Raw genomic sequence first — 19,529 nt, forward strand, 5'->3', positions numbered from 1 at the left:
GAATACTGTGTTTTGAGGGGAGAGAGAATATGGAGCAGTGGCTGAGTATGGCCTTTCTCTACCTGTCTCCACCAGTGCAGAAAAGATGTTCCTCCTACCACTTCCATTCCAGAGTGCCACCCCTCTCGCCTTACAAAACTGAATCTGGATACCTGCACTTGGAAGGGTGTTATGGGGGTCAGGGGGGTCAGGGTCCATGCCTTGTAATGGGAATGTCTGTTAATTCTCATTTTCTCTCTTGCCCCTCCTCCTCCGTTAACCCACGTACGCAGCTGGCACAGAAACTCTTTCAATGGGACAGGGAGGGATGGGGGTACCTCCCATCTGTCTATTTCGCTAAGCACTGGGCTCTGCTGCCATGGACATAGCCAAGGGATTCATTGCAGGACTTGAGGATATATCTTTCGGCGTTATGAGACTGGATATAAAGTCTTATAATACTCATATCTGTTGTTAAGAGGACTGCAAGTTGGTAAAATCATGGCACAAATAGCTAGGATTTATTTATTTATTATTTATTTCGGATTTTTATATACCGACATTCTCAATACAAGTATCGAATCAGGTCGGTTTACATATAACAAAACTTTCGCACAAAAGGCGTTACATGGAACAGTGTTTCTTAACATATAACGTATAACATCTAGCAGATAACCTATAACATATAGTTATTAATAATAAATTAAATATTACATAGATAATAATAGTAGTAACTCGTCCACAGGACGTAGGTAAATGTTTGGTATGTTTATAGCGAGAATAAATATCTAGAAAAAATTAAAGGGTAGACTAAATTGTGGTATGAGAGTATATAGACCATGTTGATGTGCAAAATATGCGAGAAATGCATGAGTTAAGGATGACTGATGAATCAGAGAAGTCTTAAACAGGTGAGAGGATCAGATCTGACGTGGTTGGGTCTTGAAGGGGGTATAGGTGAAACTGGGATCTGGTGTTTGGGCTATTTTTCTTTTTGGCCAGTGTCTAAGTAGACTTGTGGTTCTGTATATGTTTGCCTGAAAAGCCACGTTTTTAGATTTTTCTTAAAAGTTAGATGGCATCTAAATGGGATCTCAATGGGACTTCTTAGAGAGACATATTTTATTGAATTGTAAGTAAGCTGCCTAACAGGAAGTAACCTGATTTCCTAGCCCACCTCTACCTCTTCCCTCTTCCACCCTTCATTAAGAAGTGAGGGTGTTTTTTTGTTTTACATTTTGTTTCTCTTAGAAATTCCTTTGCTGTGATGGCTCCCTCCGGCAAACCTTGAATAATTTCCTCAGTAAAACTTTTACCTTTATAATGCCTCATAAGAGGAAAGGAAAACAGAGTTTTCCCATCTGAACCTCAGGTTTCAGCTGGACAGAGAACCATTCCGCAGTTCGCTTCCCCCATAGTGCAGATGAGGACTCCGAGCCCCGCTGGAGGTATGGGCGGGGAGCCCGACACCTCCTGGGGACGTATCGATGAATCCTCCCGAGCCGCGGTTGCAGCCGGAAGCTTTTCATCCTAACTCCATCGCACAGCTGGTGCTACAGGGAAATGATTCCCCAGGTCAGACCCAGGAAGATGGGCAGATCGGCACAGTTGGGGAGCGGGAGAGTTTTTCTGGAGCCTCCGCTACGACAGAAGAGAGAGAAGCAGTAGGAGGAACTGTTATAACATCGGGCTCTGAAGGAGCGGAGGTAAAAAAAAGCTTTATGAAGCCCCTAGAAATTAAAAAACCAGCTGTTATAACGCTGGAGTCCCTTTGGGACCTAATTGTGGGGCTTGCTGCTGGGCACAATGAACAGGCCTATAGGGTCGAAAATACCTCCCAAAAAATTGACTCTCTAGAGAAAGAATCTAAAGTGAAAATAGAAGGACAAAACCAAGCCATTAGGGAAATGAAAAAGGATCTGAAAGGAATAACTGACTCAAATGTTATTATTATGCAGGAACAGTCAATACTAACGCGCAGATTAGAGTCAGTAGAAAATTATCTCCGTCAGCTGAACATAAGATTATTGAACTTTCCACCTGATGTGGGAGAAGTCCCTTTGACAACATTTAAAAGGTATCTAAAAGAAATTCTGAAGATACCAGAAGAACAAATACCAGCTGTAAAAAAGATAATATATCTCCAACAGAAACAATCACAGTTTCAAATTTCACCAATTGGAGATCCTGGGAATTTTGATAACCTCTCAGATTATCTGGAAAACTCTGGCTTTGAAGTGGCAGAACAGATTTTTTTGTTACCTTGTATTCTGAATATGATAGAGGGTTAATCATGAAGCATTATTTCAAATGCATAAATATTACCTATCTTGGGGGTATGATTCGTATTTTCCCCGATCTCTCCAGAGCGACACAGTTACTTCGTAAAGAATTCTTGCAATTATGCCCAGAAGCTTTGGCGAAAGGTGTTAATTTTGAATTACATTATCCAGCAAAGTGTGTCATTAAATTCTCTGGTAATACCTTTGTGTTTTATAACCCTGAACAGCTTAGGCAGTTCTTGATTTCCAAAGAGCAGGCCCCCCCCCCCCCCCCAAACAGTAAATAACCGTGCATGAAGTAAAAATATGGATTTTAGGGTAGCCTTTATGTGATAATATTTCCTTTTTTTTCTCCCATTATTCCTGGTCCCCCCCCCCCCCCCTAGTTACCGCATGTAGAAAGAGAATATTTCTGTATTGTGATAATTTTAAAAAATATATATTTCTTGTTATGTACTCTTATGTTTCTAAGCAAAGTAATCTTTGTTGTAATTGTAAAAGCCGATAAATACAAAAAAAAAAAAAATTCCTTTGCTGTGATCTGGCTGTTGCTTTCCTAAGAACAGCTATGTTTCCCAAGTCTGAGAAGGTAGTAGTACTGGTGGACAGATCAAGGGGGAAATTAGAAAACTGTGACTTAGTTAATGAGAGTACTTATGATTGCTAGGTCTAGTCTAAGAACTGAAAACAAAGGTCTATTAACTATACCAACAGTCCAGAATACCCACCTGAAGCACATAAGAGACTGTATGTTTTCCATAGCAGGTCCTAAATTAGGGAACTCACTCCCAGAGTCAATATTAATGATCCCAGACAGAAAGAGTTTCCAACAAGAGCTAAAGACTTGGCTATTTAAAAACGCCTATTACTCAACTTAACCCTAGCTGAATGCAGAGTAACATTAACAAGGACATAGACATCATTAAACAATGAGAGAATGAAAGAATCTCACGACTATAACCACATATCTCTACCTATGGCATGTAAGTCCATTACCATAGACTCACATGACCACTCCTTGTATTATACCAAAGTATGATTTATACCTAAATATGTGTTGACCTAAGTATGTAATAGCGAAGTATGTGTTATACCAAAATTCATATTGACCTAAGCATATGTCTTCCCAAAGTATGTGTTGAGCAAAAATATGAATGTTATTCTCGTAAACCGTTGAGATCTTCATTTGGTATATAAAATAACTAACTGTTACAGGCCAATACAGTACAGTGCGCTCCGATGGAGCACACTGTTAGCCTGCTCTTGGACGCATGTTTTCCCTTATCCCTTATTCAGTAAGGGGAGGAAAACGCGCGTCCAACCCGCGGCACCTAATAGCACCCTCAACATGCAAATGCATGTTGATGGCCCTATCAGGTATGCGCACACGATTCAGAAAGCAAAATGTGCAGCCAAGCCGCACATTTTACTTTCAGAAATTAGCGCCGACCTTAATTTCTTCCGGCACCAGGAAAGTGCACAGAAAAGCGATATTAAGTCGGAGGTCCCGAAGAGTAAAAAAAGTAAAAAAAAATAAAAATTTTGAATTCGGCCTGCGGCTGTCGGGCCGAAAACCGAAAGCTCAATTTTGCCAGTGTCCGGTTTCCGAGCCCGTGGCTGTCAGCGGGCTCGAGAACCGATGCTGGCAAAATTGAGCGTCAGCTGTCAAACCCGCTGACAGCCGCCACTCCGGATCAAAAGAAGGCGCTAGGGACGTGCTACTGTCCCTAGTGCCTCCTTTTCCCCGTTTCTATCGCACCACCTAATTTGAATATTGCATCGCGCGCATCGGCGAGGGGCCGGTGCGCGCGCTGGGAGAGCGGACGTTCGTCCGCTCTCCCGCGGACTTTACTGAATCGGCCTGTAAATAAACTTCCTGGGATACCAGAGGTGTATCAGTGGCGATTCCCGAGATTGCACGGAGGATGAGCTCTCCTCACTGCAGGAATGCTTCGGGGAATTCAAAGCTGTTGCAAGAACGTCCCTACTCTCAGCACTACACATTGATAAGACAGATGATGATGAGGATACTTCTTGGTCTTCAACAGTTTGCATGCCATTGGAACCCAGTGATGCTGGAACCAAGCAGGCTGAACCCTTCACTCTATTCAGGTGGGAGGAGACAGAAAACAGTCTTCCCCTTAGTCCTACCTGGCACTTGATGTCAAGTGGGATTGATGCCTTCCTGACATCAATGCACCGCCAGCAGTCAATTCATCCCCTGGGTCCCTCGATGTAGATGCTTCGGTTGCAGATACTGATGGGCAGACTTACAAATCCTGAAGGCCATTTCCATAAGGTCAAGCTGGGAACAATGCCTTCTAGGGGTAATAGTTGTGCAGAAGGGCCACCCCTGGAAATCATAGTCAGTCTCAAGGCAAAGGGCTCATATGTTATGGGGGTGCGTGATAGACATGAACCTTTCACTCAGTCGTTGGCACATAATTACCCAGAAACAAAAGCAGAGCATTTTAATCAGGGAGTACATGCCGATACTCAGCACCGGCACCTTCTCTTTCACCTGCTTGAGTTGCCCTTTAGTTCCCCTCCAAAAAAACACGTGTCCTATTCTGATGGGCCAGGCTTACAAATCCCAAAATGCTGTTCTATGAGGTCAAACTGCCAGCGATGCCCTCTAGGGATCATAGTCATGTAGAAGGGACACCCTTGGATCTCATGGTCAGTCCCCAGACAAAGGGCATATCAATCATGGGGGTATATGATGGGCACAGTCACTGGCATGTAGTTATCAGAGAAAAGCAGGGCTTTTTTCCCCAGGAGGTATGTGGGGGTATCCGCTGGCTTTCTTTTCTTTTAGGGGCATTGGACAAGAAATTAACACAGCAAAGAAAACCACAACTGATGCCACCTTGATGCACCAATATGTCCCGTGGCCACTGAAAAAGAAAGAAATCTTACAAACAACCAAAATAACCTTCCTAAGTGACTAAAATGAAAGAAGAAAGACCAGTGGACCCTGCGACAACCGATTCCTACACTTCTAGGAAGAAGACCAGCAGGAGAGGCAAACTACTGAGACTGAAAAGAGGAGACTGAAGGGGCCCACCATAGACACGCGACAGCATCGCAGGCTGCACGTGCCCAATAGGGCATGTTCACAGTTTCTGGTAACTTTGAAATCAAATCTCTGGGCTAGGCTCCAACTGATGATGTCACTCATATGTCAGTACTGCCATCCTGCTTGTCTTTGGAGAAAGTTTAGTTCTTGTTAAATGCTCATATTCTTTTTGGAAAACAAACATGGCATGTTTACAAATCTGACACACAAAAATCCTTCAGTAGTAGTCAAGTCAATGAGCCTACACAGGAAAGCCCCCCCTCAAAAAAAAAAAAAAAAAGAAATCAAGCAATCTACAATTATCAGTAGCAGTACTGGGGCAATTACAACGCAGGAGTGTGGAAATGGGACCTCTTAAAATGAGACATATGATAAAACTGACGTTTTTCATTTCTGCTCTGAATGCATTCTCTCTCCTCCTGCTAAGCACAAAGCAATACAGAGGGCAGCAGCTACGGACGAGACTGAGTCCCATGGCGCCAGAGAACGAGATTGAATAGGAAGATGACGATTTTTGGGAGGGGTGAAGCATGATAAAAAGTAGGGATGGAAACACGGGATCTGGAGAAAAGATGAGAGAGCGGGAAACCCACCTTGGATTTGGATTTAAATTGCGCTCCTACCCCGCATCTGAGCTCAGGGCGAGTTACAGTCTGGGTACTGGAGTTATTTCTCTGCCCAAGAGGACTTACGCTCCAAGTTGTGCCTGAGGCAATGGAGGCTGAAGTGACTCGCCTGAGGTCACAAGGCGTGTCAGTGGGGAAAAAGCCCCAGGATTTGAACCCGGGTTTCCCTGGGGCAATACTTGCTGCTCTAACAAGTAGCCTTCTCCACACCTTCTCTAAAGGGTTAAGCTGTAGCATATTAAGTGTTTAGGGGAAATGACTTACTGACTATAAATTATTTTAAATTAAATTATAATTTACTAGCTTGGTTTAAAAAAAAAAAGTTTTGAACAAGTTGCTGGAGGAAAAGTCCATGAACAATTATTAACCATGCAGATATATGAAAAGCTACTGCTGAATCCTGGGAGGGAGCAACATGGAATTTAATATCAAGGAGCACAGCGTCTCTCGACTGAAAACAGCTATTACTGAAAGAAAAAACCTGGGGGGAACCGGGATTCTGTGTCTGAACATGATGAAGAAAAAAAAAACAGCCCAGCACAAATACTCCCCAGAGGTGTAACCTCTGCAGCAACAGGCGAAGGCGATAAATTGTACCAGGACTACCGCTCACCACCAGGCATTCTATTCTAGGACGCCGTTTTTTATTTTAAGGGCTGCTTTTGGTGGCTCTGTGTGTACAGCATATAGGATCAGGACTTTATTTTTACCCAGAGCGTGGAGGGAAATCTTCAGAAAATCCATGCTTGGGGATGATCTTGTGGCTTGGCCAGTGTTGTCAAACGGCTTGTCCGGTGATTCTCAGACCTATCTTATTGACCCCCACAGCCAGTAAAGGTTTCCGGCTGACCACGAGTTACAGAATATAGCGGCATGGATTAATAGTATATGCAAATGTACTGTATCTCATACATATTCATCGTGGAAACCCTGAAAATCCCATTGACAGTGGGGTTCGTGAGGGGGAACCACTAGCTACCTGAATTTAGGGTCCTATTTACTAAGGCAATTTCTTGTTTATGTGGATAAAGCTTAAGTAAATCAGGACCTAAACTGCTCCTAAGTGCTCCTGAATTTGGCTGGTTGCTGGCTTTCTCTTGGGTTTCCTTGGATCTTTTGACAAGCGTTTGGGGAAGTTTTTCCTTACTTAAGTGACAGTTAAGCCCTGCTGGAGAGTTTATTTCTCCCAGTGCTGTCTGAGAAAGATTTGATTTGTGATGTTAATGTGCTGCTTTTGAGATGAAGATGCTGACAGGCTGCTCTCTCCTACAAGTGTAACCTCCACTCAAGTTTCTTTTGAAATTGTATGGGTTTTGTAAGGGGAATCTGGGGCACTGTGTTTTTTTTTATTACCGCGATCTGCTTTGAATAGGGATTCTCCCTAGGAATGGCGGATTATAAATCATATAAATCAAATTAAAATTTCTCGATTAAGGAACAGACACAAAAAGGGGTTGACTTGAGGCCTGGATTTGCTAATACCGCCGGGCTCTTTGAATCCCAGCGGTAACGGGGGGCGGTCCTGTGCTAGCTGGCAGCGATCGCACCTCCGCGGTGCGATCGCTGCTGGCATTGCGCCGAATAACTATACCATAGGGAGTCACTGCACCCACTCCTCTGTAGAAGGTGAATGGCAGGGTAGAGAATGGAAGACCATAATACACTGCAACAGGTATTATTATTGTAGCTCCTAGCAGTAAGAACACAGGAACAACCAAGCTCGGTCAAACAAATTGTCCATCTAGCCTAGTATCCTGTCTCCAACAGTGGCCCTAGAATCACTAGTAACAGCCAACAGATGAAAACCAGAACTCATCTAAACCTTCCCTGTGTGAAGTGACTTGGCCTCCACCCAACCCCTAATATCTCTTTATGTCCTTGTCTTCTGGGAATGCATCCAGATCCTACTTGAACCCTGCTATACTTCTTGCTTTGACTACTTCTGGTGGCAGCAGATTTCACAATTTAACTACCCGCTGACTAAAGAAATATTTTCTTGTGTTGAGCTTGAAACTGCTCCCTTACAGTTTCACTGGATGCCCCCTAGTATTTTTTGGACAGGATGCTTGTGGTTTGTTCTTTTCCACTCACGATCTTGTAGACCTCTATCATGTCCTCCCCTAAGTCTTCTCTTTTCCAAGCCAAAAAGCCCTAAAGGCCGGATTTTAAATCCCCCCATGTGTGAAATCCGGCCTTTACACACGTGGACGGGGCCTTGCGTGTGCCGAGCCTATTTTCAAAAAGGCCCAGCCTCGCGCATAAAGGCCAGTACTCGTATAGGTGCCGGCCTTCCTGTACGGGGCGGTCTAGGACAGCACCATTCCTCGCTGTCCCGGCGCACGCAAGTTACTTCAGGTTGGGCCCTGAAGTAACTTGCGAAATAAAAGGTACAAAAAAAAAGGGGATTTTAGAGGATGGGGAGGAGAGGGGGAAGAGAGAGCAGTCTGGGAGGGAACTGGGGGAAGCCCCGATCTCATTGCGTGCGAATTAGCTTAATTCTACCCCCCCACCTTGCGTGCGCCGCCCCGGATTTATAACATGTGTGCGCATGTTATAAAATCGCGTGTCCATGTGCATGCGCATGTATTTTTAAAAAAAATCTACCGCCGCATCTCAAAAAAGATATAATTGCGATGGAGAAGGTACAGAGAAGGGCTACCAAAATGATAAAGGGGATGGAACAGCTTCCCTATGAGGAAAGGCTAAAGAGGTTAGGACTTTTCAGCTTGGAGAAGAGACGACTGAGGGGGGATATGATAGAGATGTTTAAAATCATGAGAGGTCTAGAACGGGTAGATGTGAATCGGTTATTTACTCTTTCGGATAATAGAAAGACTAGGGGGCACTCCATGAAGTTAGCATGGGGCACATTTAAAACTAATCGGAGAAAGTTCTTTTTTACTCAACGCACAATTAAGCTCTGGAATTTGTTGCCAGAGGATATGGTTAGTGCAGTTAGTATAGCTGTGATTAAAAAAGGATTGGATAAGTTCTTGGAGGAGAAGTCCATTACCTGCTATTAAGTTCACCTAGAGAATAGCCACTGCCATTAGCAATGGTTACATGGAATAGACTTAGTTTTTGGGTACTTGCCAGGTTCTTATGGCCTGGATTGGCCACTGTTGGAAGCAGGATGCTGGGCTTGTTGGACCCTTGGTCTGACCCAGTATGGCATTTTCTTATGTTCTTATGTTCCTAGATTTTTCAGCCTTTCTTCGTATGAGACAGCATGACATCCAGCTGTGTTCGCTCAAGAGCTCTATCCAGAGGCATATCTTGAGATTTACAATCAACGCCTTTCCAAATAATCCCTAACATATGGTTGTCCACACTACAAACATTAATTGTAAGGCCAGTGGCTCCTCTGCTGCCCAGGCAATAATACAGATCTTGTAAACAGACTAAATTAATTAGTCTCATAGTGCAAAAAAACTCCATGCATAGTATGAAAGCAACATTTTAAACCAAAAATTATTTTACATGGCTACCATTTTACTTGTATGTACTGGATGCAAACAGAACATGAAAAATCTTTCTACAGCTTAATTAATACCAAAAAAACCCCCTCTCTTTCCTGGGGTCCTGGCAACCATAAATCATTTCAGCTTCACCCGTGTTTTATGATGACACCAAATGGTCTCGATGGGAATGCATTTTGGCGATAGGCTGCAAGTCTTCTTCTGCTATTCCATATGGATGTGCCCCTGTTTCTCTTCTTAAGCTTTACGTTTCCCCCTGTGTGCTTTTGTTTCTGGGTTCCTTCAAGCATGAAATCAATCTCTGCGATCTGGTGTTTTCTGAAATATGGTTCTCTACTACAAAGTGTCAGAGAGCAGAGTGCTAGAGCAGATGTGACTTTGTAGGACACTGTGAAGTCTCAGGGTACAGCCGTTGCGACAGTAAATCACATTTACGAGCCCTCTGCCTTCCTTCTGGTGCTGCAGTAAAAGTCAGCTTTGAGGTCCCTTGGACGTTAAACGTGCCCCCTCTCACAATTTTTAACAATATTTCATTGTAGTTTTATAGTCTGCAATTCTAATCCAGTCTATATTCCCCTTCGGTCAGGATTGTTCCTTGTGTAGACACTATTACATTTCAATCATTAAAATGTGCTGCTGGTTCAATAATGAAGCGAATGGAAGTTGTGCAGAGAAAGTAAGAGAATCAGATGTTTTATTCTGTATGGTAAGGATGTGTCAAACTCTGGGAGACAGCAATACATACATAAGATGCTGCTAGAGATAGGTATCCTGACAGACTGAGTGTCTTACTTTTACAAGTAATATATAAGGATGGGGGGAGTCTACAGAAAGTAGAAGGGGGGGGAGGGAACACCCTGACAACTCAGGTGGTAGCCCTATGTTAAGACAATGGAGTTTAGCTCGTCCCCACAAAAGTATGCAGTTTTGGACAATACAGAGCGCAGTGTATCAAACTTCTTTCCTTCAAGACCTGAAACCAGTCTGGGTTTATCAGGATATCCTATATGATTATGCATGAGATATAGCTACATACAATGGAGATAGTACATGCAAATATATATCAGTTAAATTAATTACTGATATCCTTATAACCTGATTGGTTTGTGCACCTCTAGGACTGCAGTCTGACACTCCTGTGACAAGGGCTCGGAACAATACAGAGGCCTCTCTCACAGCTAGGAGAATGTGCACTCTAAAGCAGCATTGCTGGCTAGGAGGAGGATTGAACTGATCAGAGCTTCTGGTGAGGCTCTAGTCTGCCTCCTTGTATACAGGAGGTCACTGTATACTTCTGACATGTGGGAAGGGTTATTATGGGATAAAAAAAAACATGGTGCTGAGCTTGGGAAACCCTGTTGCTTTGTGGTGAACAGCTATGGTGAGCTGGAGCAAAATGTTCCAATTTTATCTGATGGATACAAATGGAAGGAACTTCAGAGGGAAAAACTGAAAGATGAACAAGGTATAACTATATTAATATACCTAATCAGTGCAACAGTCTCAACAATAATTGGGGGTGCACTTCCTTCCCTATGGTCCTCTCTTATCATTACCTAGAGTTTGTGTGTTGGTCACTGTCACGGTGAAAATGACTACCGTACTTCTTGGGTCATTTGAAAAGCAGTTGACAATGCATGACGTGTCCTTCGGGTGTCCTCACCATGTTACTGTTGTGATCCTACCTGTTATGCAGCCTCCCAACCACCAGAGGTCCCCGTGGAGCTGTTCCTACTCTCACTTTAGTCATAGTCCTTGTGATCCCATGATTCAGCAGGGCTCTGTCTATTTAATTCTGCTTCTGGCTATGCTTGCTGCCTTGTCATTGAGTCGTTAGCTCTCTGCTTGGCCCTGTCCTGTACTGGACTTCTCTCTGGCCTCCGGGCCTTCCAACCTTGTTTTGCCTTGTCCTGGGGCCTTCTAAGTCCTTCTATCGTTGCCTTGTCCAGTGGCCTTCTCAGGCCTTCTGCCCTTGCTTTTTTCTGTGGCTGTTCAGGCCATTTGCTATAGTCCTGCCTGGTGGCCTTTTCAGACCTGCTTTCTAGTTTGTTGCCTTTGGGCTTTGTGTTCCTTGTTCTGTTTTGTCCTGTCCTCGTCTTGTCCAGGTCTGTCTGTTCCAGCTCCAGTGTTCCAGTCTGTTCCAGAGTTCCATGCTTCCTTGCAGCCGGTTCCAGACTCCAGTGCCAAGCCTGCCTGATTCCAGCCTCGCCTTATCTCAAAACTCCAGTCCTGCACGACCTGCACCTCTATGTCAGCCACAGTCTAAGTCCTGCCGGCTGCCAGAATCCAAGGGCTCAGCCTGCGGGGGAGGTGGCTAGTATAGGCCGAAGATCCTTAGTCCTGTTAGCATCTGTTCTGAAGTCCTGGCCTGCCCCTGTGGGGGTTCACCAGCCCTTGTTGGACCCACAGCCGTAACAGTTAGAACAATGGGAACGTGGGAGTGGATACTCCAGGAGAGAACTGCATTGGAAGATTTTCCTCATTGGCGCATTTGCTGCGGATCTGGCCAGCTCCAAAATGCACACTAAATAGCAATCATGTGCAATATGGCCAGATAACATGCACGTTTAGTAGACAGTGCATGCTATAGATATTTAATACACTACTGTGCATGCCAAGTGCCTCTCACAGCCTGAGACTGCACACTACTGACTGGGACTGCGTGTCAGAGAGACGGTGGGAGCACAAGAGAACCAGGCTAGGAGCACGTGCGGACATTGACACAGCAAGTGCATGCAAGAAAATAGCTTCTCTGCCTGCCACTTCTGATGGACCCCTTCAGCCAGTCTAATTAACAATATCTAAAATGGAGTTAGGAGACGTGCTGCTATCCTTGTAAAAGCACTTAGTTTCCTTTTTCAGGTTTGCTCTTCCTTTTGCTCTAAGCGAGTTCATTCCTGCGGCATGAGATCCACTTGCGAAACAATTTATACTCAGAAGTGAAAGTTCTATAATTCTTCTGGTCAGATGTCTGGGAATGAGATGCACACCTATAAATTCCAGTACCCAGAAGATAATTAATTACCAATCTAAGCAACGGTGTGAATGCTGCTCAGAATCTCTTCTGCTGGGAACAAGGGAGAGAGGATGAGAATATGAGGGCCATCAAGCTGAAACATAATTAAAAATAAATGCCAGATTCCTTGCCACCCACCAACCACCTGTGATGGATTATATTTTATTCTCAGTTTTAAAGAATCCTGTCAGAACTATATTGCATAGAGAGAGACAGCCAACTCCATATTCCTAAATGACTCAGTGAAATGGAGACTTATTGGTAAGAAATGAAGTACAATGGCTTATTAGTGGGCTAAAAGTACTGGCATGCAACATTAATTTTAATTTTAAAAGGCAATTAGGGCTTTGTGAGCACTCCTAATGTCCCTTTAATATGCCAAACACATTAGTTAAAAAATGTTAAACTTTTGCATAGCGCAGTAACATAAGGTAATGTTCTTTAATATCGACTGGCTATACAGATGAAGGGGATGCCATGAAAACTCCAAACAGAAAAAGAAATATATGCCAAAGCTTGAGAGTTAATGACTTGAAATAAATGTCATTTTTTTTTAAGCTTCATTTTTAAGCCACTAAGCATTTGTTTCTGGGAACGACACAGGCAGTGAAGCGCGCATCCATTCTCTTTTCGATCTGTTGTGAGTCTTGCCTTTCTCTTTATCCTTTTGCCTGTTACTTGACATCATTCTCTCGAGTTCTAAAGACCTCTCACCGATGAGGTAGCCTCCTCTGTATCAGGCACCAGGATGTATACGACCCACCTTTCTTTTTTACAAGAAATTTCATGCAAGGTCCTGCAGAATGTTTGGTGCTACCTTACTCTGCCAATCAGGAGATCAGTGCTGATTTAAGGGAATAGCAATCCATGCAATTGCACCGGGCCCCACCGGTCCTCCCTGGGAGCAGTGGTGAGACATAGCTCCCAGCACTCCCTGTGTTTTTGTCTGCATCACTATTTTGCTGCTACTTCTGTTCTGCCGGGGGACTTTAAACAAAATTTGCTTTCTTTGCCATGCCATCTCACGTCTGCCCTGGGGACTTAAAAAAAAAAAAAAAAGTTGCTTAGTTTGCTATCCTGCAACAGGAATTGAACAGCAATATCCTCCCCTGCTCTTGGAGGGGGGGGGGGGGGGGGGACTCTGGTGTTGCACTGAGCCCTAAAACGTCTTAAACTGATACTGCAGGAGATGCTAAAAACAAAGCAGAAGTCTTCCATCCATAGCAGAAGAATTGGCTTACATGGTTTTATTTCAAGGAATAAAAGTGATTGATAACTGTTCAAGACAGTGCGCATGTGGTGGTAAAAATATTACAAGAAATGTTAAATTGTAAAGAGCCCATTCCAGAAAGACATTCTCAGCTAAGCAGGGTGTCTTAGATGGCCAAACCTCAAGTGAACGGTTCTGGGCACTTAGCATAAAACAGTCTCTGGTGGCTGAGCCATTTCATCTGAATCAGGCCCATCGTGCTGAATTTGTTACACTACTTTTAAAATATTTGATCCTGGAAAAAGCACTCCAAACCAATCACCATAGAAGGTGCAGGTTATAAGATTATGTACTGCAGTGAATGCATTAGTGCATCCGTGACCTTCAAACAAGAAAAAGGAAGCAGGCACATTATGTTGTGGGAGGTGAACTGTTTTATTAGATTCCAGCTGCGAAAATACGAGGTTTGGGAACTGAAAAAGATCAGGTCTCTTAAGAGATTTTAAAATTGTGATGTGCCCCCTTTGTTATTTCATCATCGGTTTAGAAACATTTTCATATTAAGTGTTCTTTCTCTCCAGCAAAAAACGAGCCACTAAACAGATAACTTGAGGATTAAGCAAACAGTCCAGCAAGTCATTTGTAGAGATGGTCTTTGGCGGCGAGTCTACACTCCTGTCCAGAACGGCTTGCCCTGCCGGCGTCTCGTTTCTGCTCACTACCGACTGCTTCCCTGGGCTCTGAAATTCCTCCGAGCGTCCCCCTCCTGTTTCGCGGATGCTGTAGACGACACCACTTTCACCATCCCCTTTCCCTCCTCCTTCCGACCAGGGTAAAACCGGGGCAAGATGCACGCCAAACGGCAGTTGCCGTTTTCCTTCCCAGCCTGGGTCACCGGGCTCTTGCTCCGAAGGCCCGCGGTCGCTCGGGTCACTGCTTGCATCCGTTTTCCTTTTCTTGCATTGGGTCGAAGGGTCCTGTTTATTGATTGCTCCATGCTGTTTGCGCTCCATCACCACTTCTCTTTCATTTTTTAAGCATTCAGCAACAGCGTTGTTCAAGTACTTGAGATTGATTTCATGTGATGTTGCCTCAATCTAAAAGAAAGGAATCACCATTTATTTAAACATACACTCCGCTTTCCACTAAAATTTGACCCTGATGTATCTGTTGATAATTAGTTTTTGGTTTTTTTTTCATTACAAAAATGATTATCTTGCAAGCTGACACCCAGATCAGCATTACAACTGCAACTGTTTGACATTGACTTAAGTACATACAAAGGGAATCGTACTTCTGTGGGATTTAACCAGATGTCTGTGGTCCTGGGGTCTTCTGCTGATTTCATGGCACACACTAATAAGCGAGTTATTGCTTCTTCTACACGGGCTTCATGATCTTCATCCTGTTCGTCAATAGCGTGAGAGATAAAAGAGAGAAATATTCTGTAAGGTGAACACTTTTCCTATTAATGAGACACATTTGGCTATTAAGATTGCCTAGTAACAGCAGAATTAGTTTTGTTACCTGCATGCATGTATTGCTGAACAAAATATGCATTATTAAACCCTTAAAAAAAATTCAGAATTTAATATAGTCCTACGGTGGTCCCAACTTCAAGTCTCCTATGGTTGTTACATTTCAACATTATAAGAACACAAGACTTGCCATACTGGATCGGACCAAAGGTCCATCAAGCCCAGTATCCTGTTTCCAACAGTGGCCAAGCCAAGTCAAAAGTCCCTGGCAGGATCCCATGGGGTAGACAGATTCCAAGCTGATTATGTCAGAATCAGTGAATAAGAATAAGCAGTGGCTTTCTGCAACTCCACCTTAATAATGGTTTATGGATTTTTTTCTCCAGGAACTTGTCCAAACCTTTATTAAACGCAGCTACACTAATGGTTTTCATCACATTCTCTGGCAAGAAATTCCAGAGCTTAATTATGCGTTGAGTAAAAAAAATATTTTCTCTTATTAGTTTTAAATGTTTTACCTAGTAATTTCATTGTGTGTCCCCTAGTCTTTGTAGTTTTCAAAAGAGTAAACAACTGATTAACATTTACTCGTTCCATTCCACTCATTATTTTATAGAACTCTATCATATCTCCCCTCAGCCGTCTCTTCTCCAAGCTGAAGAGTCCTAATCTCTTTAGTCTTTCTTCATAGGGGAATTGTTCCATCCCCTTTACCATTTTGGTCACCCTTCTCTGTACCTTTTCTAATTCTACTTATCTTTTTTGAGATGTGGTGACTAGAACTGCACTCAAGATGAAGTTGCACTATGAAGCGATACAGAGGCATTATGATATTGTGTTTTATTCTCCATTCCTTTCATAATAATCCCTAGCATTAAATTTGCTTTCTTGGCTGCTGCTGCACACTGAGGAGAACATTTCAATGCATTTTCAACAATGATACTGAGATCCTTTTCCTGAGTGGTGACTCTTAATGTGGAACCTTGCATTGTTTAGCTATAATTTGGGTTACTATTCCCTAAGTGAATCACTTTGCACTTGTCTACATTAAATTACATTTGCCATTTGCATGCCCAGTCTCCCAGATTTGCAATGTCCTCTTGCAATTTCTCACAATCCTCTTGAATTTCACAACTTTGAATAATTTTGTGTCATCTGCAAATCTGATCACCTCACTTGTTCCCATTTCCAGATCATATATAAATATATTAAAAAGCAGTAGTCCTAGAACAGATTCCACTATTCACAATTTTCCACTGGAAAAAATTACCATTTATACCCTACTCTCTATTTTCTAACTTTTAACTAGCTGACAAGCCACAACAGGACACTGCCCTGTATCCCATGGCTTTTGAATTTTCTAAGAAGTCTCTCATGAGGGACTTGTCAAATGCTTTCTGGAAATCCAGATATACTATATCAACTGGCTCACCTTTATCCATGATTATTTATGCCTTCAAAAAAATGTAGCAAATTTGTGAGGCAAGACTTTCCTTGGCTAAATTCATCAATACACACTTGCAAACGTGTAACAGTGCTTGGTAAGCTAGCAAACTTCTATGATACAAAGGAATTTTCAGAAGACAATTACACAGGTGAATCTCTGTCTGAGAAAAGCACGTATGGGGACAAAAGGTAAAAGCAGGTTTATGGATTTTCCCTCCTGCAACCTAAAAGCATGTTTAGGTTGCAGGAGGGAAATAATGCACACAGAACATTTTCAAATCAAAAGCACCTACACAAAAAAGCAGGGGCAAAGGCACCACAGGTAAAAGAACCCACAGACTTTGCATCAGTGTGCTAAGTTTTGAGAATTCTCTCCCTAAAATATAACATGCACCTTCTAAATGTCTTCACTCAAAAATTTATTAGAAGGGTCCTGTGGATTTTGCCTGCTGTCATATCCTGCTTCTCTTTGTTTACAAACACAGAACAGCCATCCAGAATGGGTGTCCTAATGGTTAGATAATGGGCTGGGAGCAAGGACACCAGGGTTCAAATCTTACTCACTGCTGCAGGACTTGAGAAAGTCATTTTGGGCCTGATTCACTAAGGGGGTAATTTTAAAAGGATTTACACATGTAAATGTAACTACTATTGTAGCAATTTTCAAAAGTTCACTTACATGGGTAAAGTGAATTTACACGTTGAAAACACTTTTTAAAAAAAAAAAAATTTAAATTTTATAAAGAAAGAGAAAACATTCCTAAAACTTAACAACCACAGCAAGTATAATTTAAAATACATAAGAAAATAGTAACCCCATATATAACATTTGTCTATGACTTGGAGGTTTACATACAGACATAGGAAAACTTGTTCATTTTCTCTCCAACCATTAGCAAATAATGTTCCCATCCTAAATTCAAAGTCCTTCATAGAAGACACATAAAGGAATCCCTCAAAGTGTGGCCATCTTCTGTCACTTCTGAGCCACCCAATAAGCCTAGAAGGGTTATCATACAAAGATGATTGTCTACATAGCATGTATGTAAGTTTTTTGACCAAGGCTATCTCATGCATCTGAGGGTGCCAGCATGCTATTGTAGGAGCTACTTTCCAAAGCATTGCAATCATGAATTGACATGCATGAATTAGGTGGTCTGCAAGTTGGCATTTTTCTTTGCTTAAATTATGATTGTACCACCTACCCAACAGTCAGAGGGAAGGTTCTAATCTAACCTCTCGTCCCAAGAAGGCCTTCATCTTTTGTCCCACCTGTTTCCAGAAAATCTCCACTAAAGGGCATTCCCACCATACATGTAGGTATGTACCCACTTGTCCATGCCCTCTCCAACACAGAGTAGATGCCCCTGCTGAGAATTTGGAGTAATATACTGGAAATCTATATATCCTATGAATAAGCTTCATCATTAGTTCTACTCTCTTACTGCATAAGGAGATTTTGTGCTCCCTTTTCCATATCTCCTTCCAGTGAGTCATATTCAGTTCTAGATTGAGATCCCTGTTCCATAGCCCTTCCAAGCCAAGCAGGGGATCCTTAGCCAATTGACACTCCAGCATTGCCTAATAAATCTTTTTGATTCCCCTCCTTGGCTTGTATTCTCAAGCAATCACTTGCTCTACTGGGTTAAGTCTTACCCATCCCCTTCTCTTATTAAGTCTCCAGCTCTACCCTCAATCTTTGACAAAAAGGCTCAGATTCCCTCAGAATCCCATAATCTTCTTCAAGGTTCAAAAAGGATCTTAAGAACATAAGAAAATGCCATACTGGGTCAGACCAAGGGTCCATCAAGCCCAGCATCCTGTTTCTAACAGTGGCCAATCCAGGCCATAAGAACCTGGCAAGTACCCAAAAACTAAGTCTATTCCATATTACCACTGCTAATGGCAGTAGCTATTCTCTAAGTGAACTTAATAGCAGGTAATGGACTTCTCCTCCAAGAACTTATCCAATCCTTTTTTAAACACAGCTATACTAACTGCACTAACCACATCCTTACTTCCGCTGTTATATGTAAGGGCTCCGCCCAAAAGTTTTTGTTTTTTGTAAACCGATGCGATGTGTCAACGGATGTCGGTATAAAAGAGACCTTAAATAAATAAAATAAATAAATAAATAAATCCTCTGGCAACAAATTCCAGAGTTTAATTGTGCGTTGAGTAAAAAAGAACTTTCTCTGATTAGTTTTAAATGTGCCCCATGCTAACTTCATGGAGTGCCCCCTAGTCTTTCTACTATCCGAAAGAGTAAATAACCGATTCACATCTACCTGTTCTAGACCTCTCATGATTTTAAACATCTCTATCATATCCCCCCTCAGCCGTCTCTTCTCCAAGCTGAAAAGTCCTAACCTCTTTAGTCTTTCCTCATAGGGGAGCTGTTCCATTCCACTTATCATTTTGGTCGCCCTTCTCTGTACCTTCTCCGTCGCAATTATATCTTTTTTGAGATGCGGCGACCAGAATTGTACACAGTATTCAAGGTGCGGTCTCACCATGGAGCGATACAGAGACATTATGATATCTTATTTGAACATGTTCGTCCTCCCATAGTTGACCTAAGAATTTTAAACCCTGTTTCTACCATGTGGTAGCTGCCCTATGTAACACAGTGCACGGTAATTTCAGATTTCTCCTATAAGGCATAATTCCTGACAGCTGGTGTGATGAAAAACCTAGAGATCTATTCATCGTTTTCTAAATCTTCGTGGTGTGCAGTATGTGCGGACTTGCACCACTTATCTTACTACCAACATAAGACAATTCAGGTTGCAGCAGTAACACTGGCAGATCTTGACCACCTGCCAGTCCTACTTCTAACAGGTACTAAGGAGTATCTCGGTCCCTATGAAACCAAGGCAATGCACCTGTCAGCCCTGCAGCCCAGTAGTAACCCTGCAGGCAGGGGAGGAACAT

At 42.7% G+C, this 19,529-nt stretch overlaps 1 protein-coding gene across 2 annotated transcripts in view; it reads right to left on the minus strand.

Moving 5' to 3' along the window:
* Nucleotides 1-13,696: 13,696 nt before the first annotated feature.
* HSPBAP1 (HSPB1 associated protein 1) overlaps nucleotides 13,697-19,529 on the minus strand; it is a 150,552-nt gene continuing 144,719 nt past the window's right edge. Inside the window, exons 6-7 of one of the 2 annotated variants that reach the window (XM_029605216.1) lie at nucleotides 14,966-15,076; nucleotides 13,697-14,768 (exon numbers count right to left, since the gene is read on the minus strand). In XM_029605216.1, coding sequence (XP_029461076.1) covers nucleotides 14,232-14,768; nucleotides 14,966-15,076 — 648 coding nt within the window. In that variant the 3' untranslated portion in view covers nucleotides 13,697-14,231. The remainder of the gene's footprint in view (nucleotides 14,769-14,965; nucleotides 15,077-19,529) is intronic. The other variant, XM_029605215.1, reaches the window with a different exon arrangement.

This window comes from Rhinatrema bivittatum, chromosome 6, assembly GCF_901001135.1.
Source record: "Rhinatrema bivittatum chromosome 6, aRhiBiv1.1, whole genome shotgun sequence".
In the NCBI taxonomy this organism is placed as follows: Eukaryota; Metazoa; Chordata; class Amphibia; order Gymnophiona; family Rhinatrematidae; genus Rhinatrema; species Rhinatrema bivittatum.